The following is a 12243-nucleotide window of genomic DNA, read 5'->3' as shown; positions in this document are numbered from 1 at the left end:
AAGAAATAAGAACTTGAATAAATAGATTTATTTCAGCAGGTGCATATTTCAGAGCTACTCAGGGGCTTGATTTTTAAATCACACAACATTTCTGCTCAGCCAAGTACATATAGCTTACTATATATAATACTATATATAATACTATGTATAATACTATGTATAATACTATAAAAATATATAGCTTAAAGTTTGAAAATTCTATCAGTGCTGTAGTAATTGCAACTATTAAGTAAAAATAAAATAAAAAAATAAAATAAAATATTTAAATTATTAGGGAAAAAACAGTATAACTTTTTTTTTTTGGCTAGGATTTGAGATCCTGGTTTATATATGAAATGTCAGGAGGAGCTTTGGTGATTTTTTTCCTTCCTAATGTAAAGTTTAACCACTGTCTCAGTCAAAACTTCATAGCTAAGTCATGATGGCAAGTCGTATAAATCATGATAAGCTATAAAGCAAGCTTAAAGTTTTCAAAGCTGTGCTAACCATTGACTAAACCATCCTAGCGCATTGTGATTTTCTGATGAGAACTGGGAATATAATTTTCATTCAGCTCAACATGAAACCAGAGATCACCAGTTAAGTTTACCACAGTCATCTTAGCATAGATCAAAACCTGGAGTATAAGGCCTTGCATGTTGCCAGATCCGTGTTTCTTGCCTAACTTTTATGGGCATTTTTTTGTTTTATATACAATTTGTTTTGAAAATTGTGTTTAATAAGTGTTTAGTTGACATATGCTAGCTTTAAAAAGAAGAATATGCTAAGTAGAGTTAAGATTATTTGGAGTTCCTCTAACAATTTCCACCTTCATCCCTTCACCAATTCCTGTCTGAGTATATAAAGTCTCAGGTGATTTACATGTGATCATACACAGAAAGTCAGCATAACAGCTTAAAACTTGCTGGATGTACCTTGGCTATTGTGGGATCCACTGGAAATGGATCACTTGTGGTTCCTCTAACTGTACAGAGAGCTTTACCACCTGTTTGCTAGCTAAGAGCTTTCCTATCTATATTCTGCTTACTGCTACTACCTTTGCATTCCTTCTCCCTGTGGTCTTCTATTTTTTCTCCTGTTTTGCGACCAATCCTTTAGATCTTTAGCTTGCAAGTATGATGTCTTTGCTGTTAAACTGATGCTGATTAGGTGCGGGGCAGGAATGAAAAACATGTAAACTGTCTCTTGTGCCTAATACTCTTAGCCTGTTGCTACCTGGCTCTGTTAATGAATAGCAGCAAAGAAATCCCCAAGGATAATAGCAGCGAAGGATAGAAAAAAATATCTGGTACTAAAGAATTAATAGAATCAACTTTACTTCCTGTAGTTATTCCAAAGCTGTCATTTATTTACTTATTTTCTCAATTTAACTCTTACAAGACATCAAGGATCGTAAGTATCAGAAAAACCTACCTTAGGAGGAAAAAAATAAGGAAATAAATTTTGTGGTTAAAGCTCTACAGCTCTACCCCAGCACCCCACAAGTCAAAATATTTAATGCAAATTTAGGTTATCAAGTCTAGCTTGGACCTTCCCAAGTAATTTATATGTTGTCTTAAATTATTTCTGAATTAATTCTAATTCATTTAGAGTTTTCAGCTTCCTATGATCTTACATGTTTATCCTTCCTGTTTAATTTTCAAGGATTTAAATTATTTAGATAATTTTAAATTTTCAATTGAACTCACTATTCAAACATAATCTTTTCAATGTCTTGCAAATAATTGCCTTAAGATTAATATTATATTTTTGTGTGGTTTTAACTCCAAAGCAGACAACAGACGCTTAACAGGCTTTCCCCTCCTTCTTTGCAGGGCCACCTTCTGCTCCCAGGAATGTGATTTTTAACATTAACGAAACAGCTCTCATGTTGGAATGGAGCCCCCCAAGTGATACGGGAGGAAGAAAAGACCTCACTTACAGTGTCATCTGTAAGAAATGCGGGTCGGATGCCAGCCAGTGTGAGATATGTGGAGGAGGCATCCGCTTCATCCCCAGGCACACAGGTCTCATCAACTCCTCCGTGACGGTGCTGGACTTTGTGTCACATGTCAATTACACCTTCGAAATAGAGGCCACGAATGGCGTATCGGAGCTGAGTTTCTCCCCCAAGCAGTTCACAGCTATCACAGTTACCACGGACCAAGATGGTAAGTCTCACCACCACGCATCTGTTACTGTGCCCCTGTCATTCATGCACTTTTTATGGGTATCATTTTGCTTCTTGGAAGTCCGGGTCAGCGAGTTAGGATGCTTTGCAGATTGTTGTGCATTTTTATGTGTGAGGACTTTCAGTTTCTGCTGATGAGGTCACTGAATGCTTTTGTCAGTTGGCCCTTGACCCCGTAACACAGGGTACAAAACCACATCTTTGCTTAACGTGTCTTCTTGTTTAAATGAAATGCGTGCTTTAACACAGCCTGAGCCTACCAGTGGTTTGTCACAACTGGAGTCCATGTCAGACGTTCTTCCAAGTCTTCCCTTACAATTTCAGTTTTGAAAGACTAAAGCACCACGTTACCCACCAATTCCACAGTTTAAAGGTGAAATGAAAGTGAATTCATTTCCTTTAGTATTAATGTTTCGTAGTACTAATACAGCATGATTTACTGTAAGATATTTCAGCATCTGTATGAGCCATTTCCTCAGGTGAGATATCATAATGGATTTTTTGTTCCTTTAATTGTCCACTTCATGTTATCGTTTCTGAGATTCCCCCCCACACACCATTTCAGTTCAGATTCATGTTCAGGGCAGTCCTTTATGAGAAACATGGGTAACGAAAAGAGCTCTGTAGTTTATTTCTGCACATTTTTCCTCTTCCATCTGTAGAAATACTTACTATGCCAGCAAAAAGCATCATAGGTTACCAACAAAACAATCTGTATAGCAGTGTTATCTTCTGGCTTGTGCTACTGTAGATCAGAAGGTTATTTCAAAATTATCCCTTGCTGACTTTTGTTCCAGAAATGTTTTTCACCTACTGTGCGGTGACATTGCAACTGTAGCCGAAGTGTTTAATGTAGGACATGAGCTGAACTGGCAAAACTAGGCTTTTGAGTACCAAACCTTTGGTCATATAAAAGTATTTAGTAGAAGTGCTAATGTTCAGGAGGATCCTGTTATGTTCCACTTGTGGGAAGGCCCTGGGTTTTTTCATTGATTAGCCTAGCAAAAATCTGCTTACCTGTGTATCTGGGACAAGTAGTTTTGTTGATGAGTAAGTAATGACTTATTCGCCTTTGGGCATGCCAAAATTAACAGCTTGCTGTGATGATGATGATAATGACAATGATGGTAATTCTAATAATATTCTTGAAAATGGTTTGGGAAAACCATGAAAACTGGTCACTTATCCTTAATGCGATGATGCTAACAGAACAGATGATTATATAAGATACTTAATGATATGTTCCTTGCAATGAGAATTGTCTTAAGCTCTCAGGCTATGCATCACATTGTGAACTTGTATCTCACTATTCCTTTCTCATCAGAGGAAAAACATGGTGCCAGAATCTACCGCTTTGTATACTTACTTTCAGATGTTTTGTTACATGGTACAAAATGCAAGTCAGTAAGCCTGCACAAGTGGAGGTCACCAGAGAGATGGTTTATTTTTGAACTGGCCAACAGCTGTCTGAACACACCTTGTGAATTGTATTTAAGTGGTGGGCTTTTAAAAAATAATACATCTTTTGCTGATGTCTGTTACTGGTTTAAGGATATAGATTTTCAGCGCAGTTTACTCAAAACAGGGAAAAGACCAATGTTTTGATAATTTGTGACACACTGACAGTAAAGTCTAGAGTGTAGGCTGCTTGCACTATAATAATTCTTACATTGCTAAAAATTCTATTGGAAGGGCTTGAGAGAATTTAAGACCAGATTTTCAGAATATCAGTATGTTTATTTGGATATAAAAAGACAGCTTTGCAGGGGGAAGCATTGTAATAAATGAGATAGAGGCATCTATAAAATGTAGTTATAAAGATAAAATATTTTTTGTAGGCTTAGAAACTGTGTCATTGCATAAAATCATAAAAATGGTAACTATATATTTAGAAGAAAAAGAGAGAAAGATAGTGTCATATGAAATAGTCTTTGGAAGAAAATTAATGGGGTTTTGGTTGATGGAAATTGAGAAGACAATAAACATTTTTTGTGATTTTCTTTTAGTCATGAATAAGAAGTGGTAGTATGGAGACTGACCTGAGAAAACAAAGCTGTAGAACTAAAGCTTCAGACCATTGCGGAGATTTTATTAATGTTTATAAATCACACTGAAGTTCTCTGAGAAAAGTATTTATGACTTATTTTTTTTAATTTTATTGGCAGCCAGCTATTAGTAAACAACTTACAGTATTTTTCATGCCATATTTACCAAAAATACTAAATAATTGCCTTTATATTGCAAATATTTTTCACCTGTACCACTAAAAAGCAAACTCATGGTTGCAATATTTCCTTCTAATCATAGTTATCCTGAAATGGACACTACTTATTGCTTGATGTTGCAATATCATACACATGTTCATATAAACCAAAGATCCAAGATGACAGGCATGAAGTGACAACAAATCAAAAATGTCTTAGTGTGGGCAGGTATTACAGTACCAAAAATCCACATTTAAAACAATGTTTTCCTTTTGATGTGGCTAATTTGAAAAATCCAGATCTATAATAAATTATACCTAGACAATTTATTTATACTATGTTCATATTTTCTTTTTATTTGAATCTTTTCATACTTACTGTTTTAATATTTTTTTTATACACATTACATGCTGATAGATCTCTGTATAAATTCTTTTCTTCAATTACTCTACCTTTTTAAGAATATGGAACAATATCTTTAGCTATTCTAAATCCAAACCATTCTTGTTAGGTACAATAATTTACAGTAGCTGAGGAGCTAGCATTTTATTTTCTTTGAGCATATTGGATTTACTTCCCCCTAGTGGCCCCTTCTTTTTGACAGTTTATGTGGAATTAACAGATAGTTCTTTAAACATGTAAAATTGTTAGTTTGTTCTTCAGTGTTTTTTTGTGTGGTTTTTTTTTTTCTCTCTTTTTGGAGAAGATACTACTGTTGGTATTTTGCTGACCAGATTAATGTAGTGAATAGTACCATGGGCATCCACAGAAACTGCGGAGTTGTATTCTACACCAGTTAGTGAGCAGAGAGTCTTGAGAGCATCAGAAGGAGAATAGTTGCTTACAGGAGAAGTGAACTAATTCGAAAGTGATTAAGGCTCATCTCTAGGAGTTATACTACAACTAATATTAAAATCTTAACTCTGTCTACATGTGATCACCATCATCAGCAAGATTAAGTACAACACTGAGGTCTAACAATGGCAGGAAGCAAACTAAAGGAAAGTAACACTTATTTTGAAAAGGTTTTGCAAACCACTTTGCAATTTGATGACTAAAGCATTACTAGATCTGATCAAATACTGAAAAAAACTTACTGACATTAATGTAAGCTATATAAAATCAATTTGTTAGCATTCATGACTTGTTTAGTTATTAATTTTGTACAAATATTCATAAATTCAATAGCCTTTTTTTCTGGGTTTCATAAGGAAACAAAGTTTATTCAGTCACATTGTCTGTCAGGCACCCTGAAGAGCTGTGAACCGGACTCCAGTTTGATAACAAAGGAAAAGATTTCCCAGATACTCCGTTCTCTCAACAGAAGCGTGAAAAATAGCCTTGAGGTCACTTACGCTCGTCAAGCTGCTGGTTGGGTCTACAAGTTAAAAACCAAGGTTCAGCTGTGTTAGGCTTGTATACTGGACTTGAGAGGCCTGCTGACCGACCACTTAGCTTGTATATCCGCTAGTCAGTTAAGAAAGTACACGTATAGTTGCTGTGTGACCACAGTATGTGCTGCCTTGTCCAGCAAATATGGCAAAGATGGGGTAGGGATTTGCTGGAAAACTTAGATGTTGTGATGGAGAGGTGAGGGAAGGTCAGGTATAAGCCACTCTTGTATTGTGTGTTTTTTTTTGTTGTTGTTGTTTTTTTCCCTAAATATTTTGAGATATCAAAATAATCCATACTTTAAATTCAGATAAATGGACAGATAAACAGAATGAGATTCTGCTCAGTAAAGCACTTAAGGAAAGTCCTTGTTCAAGGAAGAACATTAGCTCGAATTAAGTGCTTTCCCAAATCACTGCCAAAGTAATTTGTGAACTGAAGGGTAAAACATTTTCAAAAAAAAGCCTCATCAGGAATGTTTAGTAATGCTGTTGTTCTGCAAAGTGCTACGATGCCTTTTCTTTGTGGGGACGATAAAGTTTTATACTGCAGTGAGTATGCTGAGTATGAAGTAATTGTACTCAGTCGACTTTAAATCATTGTGTAAAAAGGCAGCTGAATTGTAATTTATGTTTGCCTTATGACTAATGGGAGGAAGAGACACCTCACTACATAACTTTCTTGGAGTCTGCATTGCCTAAAGAAAACTCAGAAATACTTGAGGTTTTCATGCATAATTTATGTAGTAAATAATGAATAATTAAGCAAAGCAGAACTTAAAACAATAGTTTCTATTTCCAAATAATAACGAACATATACATGCACTCAGTGAACATTCACATGTTCTGTTACCTGAGTACAGAGGGCTTTTTTAACATTACATGGTGGTAGAGTGGAGTTGTGAGACATGCCCTGAGTGTGTGAATATATATGTATAAACAGATTGTGGCCTGCTCCACTCCAGTCCCCCATTTTCAACTGTGTGACCAAGGAGTCTCTGACTGAGTAGTTTCCTCCATGTCCGATCTGCATCTTCACCTCATCGTGTTTCTCCTGTGGGATTCTGCACCCGAAGTCCCCAGCTCACCTTTTTTTCTGTCAGCCCCACAGGCAGCGACCTCCCCTAAAACCACAGGCCAGCCATGGGACGTTTCATGGGCATCATTCCTTTCATGGGTTTCTTCCACCTTGGCAGAAAGTTAATGCTATAGAGAAGAGCTCCTTCTGCCATCGCAACCCAGAAATCTCATTTTATCCCTCCTCAGTCCTGCAGTTCATGAGTGACTCTGGTCTACCAGCATTGAAGACCTGCTACCGGTGGACAAACTGTCATGAGAGACTTCGCTCTGTCTGGGCACACACCCTATCACTGTGCTGAAGACCGGTCTTGTTTTGCAGCGTCTGTCTAGTGCAGACAGTCTGCGCCTAGCTGAGGTACTAGGGCAGACTCTGAAACTGCAAATCTGGCAGGGTTCCTTTGTCATTTTATCTTATATCCATTGGCAGATATATTGTAGGTGATAAGATGTTTCCTAACCTGGTGGTAAAATCTTGCAGGTTTCTGAAAACAGATTGCCTTTCATCTAATTCATGTTTCCAGATAAGTTATGGCCAATTCATTGCTCGTGGTATACGTAGTTCTTCAGATGCATTTGTACCCTGGTGCGGATGAGCTGTAGCAACAGCAGCCTCTTTTCACTCCCTTAGAGCTGTGGGAACTGAGGAGTGCATGGAAGGATTTCAGTGCCTCTTCCAGGAGTAAACATTCCCGCATCGTCACGCATTAATACCATGTATCATGATGTTAACAATGCAGACAGCACAAGCTGGTAAGAGCCTCATCCAACTGTAAACATAGCATCTCGGAAGCATTTACTTCTACCAGGACAGTTTTCAGGATCAATCCCTCTGGGTGATCACAGCATAGTTTCAGGACACTTGTTGGGGTGGGAGGGGAGGGCCTCGTTCACTAATTCTGAATTGCATGGTAGCATCTGACTTTCACCCTAATCAAAAATCAACCTCCCTTTTTTTCCCCTAAGCCTCAAGCCTCTATAGATGCAAATGTCCTTTGTAACTTTAAAGTCAAGAACATTTATCTTCTTATACTGGCATGACAAAACCCTTTAAAGCATCTTCCAAACTATTTATGTTAATGGTTTCTAAATCTAAAGGAACAGCTATTTGTAATAACCGATTGTCAAAATGGAATAGCAGGTCACGTAAAAGCCTGTTATGAAACAGTCACAAAACAGCCTCCAGCAGACATTACCAGAGCTCAAGCCACATGATTTGATTAAATAAGAAATATCATGAAGTTTTCATAGATGACAATAAATGAGAAATTTTTGGCATTTGTGGACCTGATACCTACAGCTGCATCGATACTTTCACCAAACCATGTACTGTTATCAAAACAGTGCAGAACACTGCTGCCAGTGCTATTCATGTGAAAAATTTGAAGAAAAATATTAACACAGTGGTTACTGGCTAAAGATAGTCTGTGAAGGCCCATACTGAGTAGCGCATGAAGATAGTAAGAGAGATTACTAATAAATAAAAAAAAAGTTTAAGATATGCAGTCCCTATTTTAAGACACATCTGAATAATGCTCTTTTCCAATTACATGTTCAATTTTAAAAAGATTTTCAGCATTATGCAGTGAATATTCATGCTCGTCTGTGAAACTATATGTATATATATTCATATTTATCCCAGTGTATGTATACATTAAGCATTTAAAGTTGGAAAGAAAACCACAAGGAAAAAATGCTAAGTCTTCATTCTCAGACTTTTTCAACTCAGATGCTGTTGAACACTCTTCAGGTCAACCCAAAGATTCTGGAGCTCCCATTATAAGAAACACAGACCTGTTAGAACAAGTCCAGAGGAGGGCCATGAGGATGCTCAGAGGGTTGGAGCAGCTCTCCTATGGGGACAGGCTGAGAAAGATGGGGTTGTTCAGCCCGGGGAAGAGAAGGCTCCAGCAGTGGCCTTCCGGTACTTAAAGGGGGCCTACAGGAAAGCTGGAGACGGACTCTTTGTCCAGGAGTATAGTGATAGGACAAGGGATGACAGTTTAAAAATAAAAGAGGGTAGATTTAGATTAGGCATTCATTATGAAGAAATTCTTCACTCAGAGGGTGGTGAGGCACTGGAACAGGCTGCCCAGAGAAGCTGGAGGTGTTCAAGGCCAAGCTGGATGGGGCTTTGGGCAACCTGGTCTGGTGGGAGATGTCCCTGCCCATGACAGGGGGGGTGGAACTGGATAATATTTAAGGTCTTTTTCAACCCATACCATTCTATGATTCTGTGAATGAAATGCAAAGTTTTAAGGAAAGATCTTTGTGCAGCATGGTTGTTACCCACAGATTTTCATCTGCTGGCGTCTGTTAGACTTTTTGCTGATGATTCTTTGATTGCTGAAATATGTCTGATGCCTACACAATAATCATAGGTGAAAAATTACTTCTAAATAATCTTGATTTGTATCCTGAAGATTTTTTAAATATTTATAAATTTTCTTTACCAAATGTGGCCTCTTTCTGCTAGCAGATATTGATGTTCAGCCATATCTTTAATGCAGCAAAAGTCAACCTGATTCCATTTACTTTCGTTTCTCATTCACCGGTATTATCCATTGAGCTAGTCAGACTTCACATAGCTTTAAGATATTTTTTCTTTAAGTTATGCAGTATGAGGAGACAAAGTGAAAGTCTGGCTTGGAGGAGTAGGGGAAAGAGGTTAATCAATACCACGAAGTATTTTTCCCATAATCTGCTTGTCAGTGTGGTCTTTTGGCTTTTATAATAGTTTCTTTCATTGCATAGCACAGTACTATTTATAACCATTGGTAATTTGTCTATGACATGCATTTTTTCAGCAAGTTTCTGTTTTCAGTTGCTGTCATTAAAATACCACATACAATTTCTGCAACAACTGTGTATTTAATACCAATATTTTCTCTCAATTTGTGAAAAGTACCTTTGTGGAGAATACTGTAAAATAATGGTTACACATAAATTGGTAGGCGTGTAGCACTGGATGAGAAATATGCCTTTATTTTGTTTGGTCCTTTTATTGTCAGCAGCTGCTGAGGACACTCAGCACATTCCATGATCGAGGATGAGATGTTTATTCATCAACTTGGGAGATTTTAAACAGAATTTTCAACTAAGCTTATTGGTGCTATCTGCACTCCACTCAGTTAAGAGCCCTCTTAGGATAATCAAGCACATTTCAGTTAGCTGGAACCTCTTGCCATGAATGACAGAGTTAGAAGAATCATTATTGAGTATTATAGTCAGGGTAGGGTACAAGAGATTTCGGATATAAACTGGTGCCTTAAGTAATTAGAAACCTCTGCCACAGATGTTAATTGACCGACTTACGAAATTCTTCAGCGTTATATTAGGAACCTTCTGTTTTCAAAGTTTACCTAAACATTTCTGAAAGCTATTCCATTAAAAAAACCTCTGATGTTCCCAGTATATGACAAGTGACATGAAGACTTCTGTTGCTTTCTTGGCAAGAGAAGTGATTTTGGTCAAGGGTAGTAAAGGAAGACATTCATCATGGCTAGTCTATCTGAAACAAATTGTGTTTGTAGATGTCATGACTTTGACACAAACCTTTAGGGAGCACGAAGGACATGGTAAATTACAAACCAATTCTGCTGATGTTTGCTATGGGGTCTTTAAAGCAATTATGTTGGTAGCAGGTTGCTCCAATTCATTTGCTTCTTAAAATGTAGTTTCTTCATTACACTCAACAACCCTTCTCCTTCCACTTCTGTGACTCTTCCATATGCGTTTGCCTTAGGCTCACAGTTTGGAAATAGTTTTCATTTATATACAATAATGGCATTAAATTGTGCACATTGGAATAAGGTTGAGAGCAGACTCAAAATTATGTAGTTTCTAAAGCTTCAGAAGTCTATTTATTTTCCAGTTCTGTTAGCTTGCAGATAATGTCTCTAATAACATACTTTTACCTTTTCCTGCTCAAATCAATGAGAGACATCTGTTTGCTATCTTCATATTCAGATAAATATGTTACATACTTAAATGTTTTATCACCGTTGTAAAATTTATAGTGGATCTCCACTGAAAAAATAACATAAAAAATAAAGTTTGCTCCTCTGAAAAGATTATAGTAGCCAGGATATGCACATTTGATATTTAGTGTAGAAATTTATATTGCCTTTCACTATCCTGTCATAAGTCAGACTTCATGTTCCAGTCAGAATCCTAGTCTGAAAGAGACGAGGAGGGAGGGTGAAAACCAGTGTCAAGATTGGTCGGTGGATTAGTAAGCAGGAAACAAAAGAAGGGAAAAAAAGACACTCTTAATCTCTTAAATCTTATTTCCATCTAGCATGCAATCTCATGCAATCATGCAATGGTTCCCATTGAGAAGTGGGTTTTGCATATTAAATACACATATTTTTCTTTATCCTCTCTTTTAGACTTCCCCAAAAAACTTCTTATAAGCAGAAATATTGCCAGATATTCAAGATGTGGCTACAGATTCTAGAGCGGATTTTTCCAATAATACAGTTTCACACTTCATTGGTCCTCTGGAGTGAGTGCAACTAATTCTGTGATGGACTAGCTATTCAGAGTGTTTTGTCTCTGTTGTTTTCACTTACTAAAGTGACCTGGAAGTTAGCAAAAATTGTATCAGATAAAAGTGCTTGAACTTGTTGTCTGCGTGTAAAGTCATTATGATAGCCAAAAGGAGAAGGAAGGTGATATGCGTGAGCATTCCCAAGGAATACATGAATAAAAGGAAGAAGCATGTGGATGAAATAATTTAGAATTTAAAAAATAAATAAATAAATAAATAAAATGAAATATATTTAAGAAGGAATGTCTTCAGCAATCTAGACCAATTTGTTCATGGTTTCTTTCTTGAAATAACAATGTCATTTTGTACACTGAACTACTCAGTATTTGAAAATTCTAAACCAAATACAAGAAATTATGTAATTGCAAAATTAGTTCTAATGTCCCAAAGCTGTTTCACTAGAAGTCAGGTACAGATGTCCCATTGACTGAAATGGAAGGGACATCTGGCTCAGCTAATGTTTTCATGAATGCTTGTTTTCTACTCTACTCTTGCTTAATTCTTTTGCCTTCATCCACAGCACTCAGATAACTAGGCACAACTTTTCTGCTGAAATAACAACATTTCCCTAAGAATTCCTCTGGTATTAATTAAATCCCATTCTCCGGTAAATTAAGGTATATTTGCAAGAATTATTTTTGTGCTCATTCTGTTTGAATATAAAGTAATATTTTTTAAGCCTGTCCGTATCACTTTAAATAACACATGCAGTGGCTTTTAAATCATGTGCTTGATCCATATTTGTATTGAAGGGTTTAGAAATTAATGTGCATTATCTAAGTGATTCATAAATTTTAACTTGTTATGCATTGCAAACAGCTGATATATGATCCTGTAAGTTACTAACAA

General features: G+C 36.7%; 1 protein-coding gene across 12 annotated transcripts in view; it reads left to right on the top strand.

Annotated features, from left to right (window-relative positions):
- Window positions 1-12243, top strand: part of EPHA6 (EPH receptor A6) — a 517785-nt gene that overhangs the window by 273449 nt on the left and 232093 nt on the right. For all 12 annotated transcript variants that reach the window (XM_067001793.1, XM_067001791.1, XM_067001836.1 and 9 more), the window contains one exon: window positions 1815-2150. In XM_067001793.1, the coding sequence (XP_066857894.1) occupies window positions 1815-2150 (336 nt within the window). The remainder of the gene's footprint in view (window positions 1-1814; window positions 2151-12243) is intronic.

This window comes from Anser cygnoides, chromosome 1 (assembly GCF_040182565.1).
Source record: "Anser cygnoides isolate HZ-2024a breed goose chromosome 1, Taihu_goose_T2T_genome, whole genome shotgun sequence".
In the NCBI taxonomy this organism is placed as follows: Eukaryota; Metazoa; Chordata; class Aves; order Anseriformes; family Anatidae; genus Anser; species Anser cygnoides.
The sequence above is the reverse complement of the archived record's forward strand: the minus strand, read 5'-3'. Positions and strand labels throughout refer to the sequence as shown.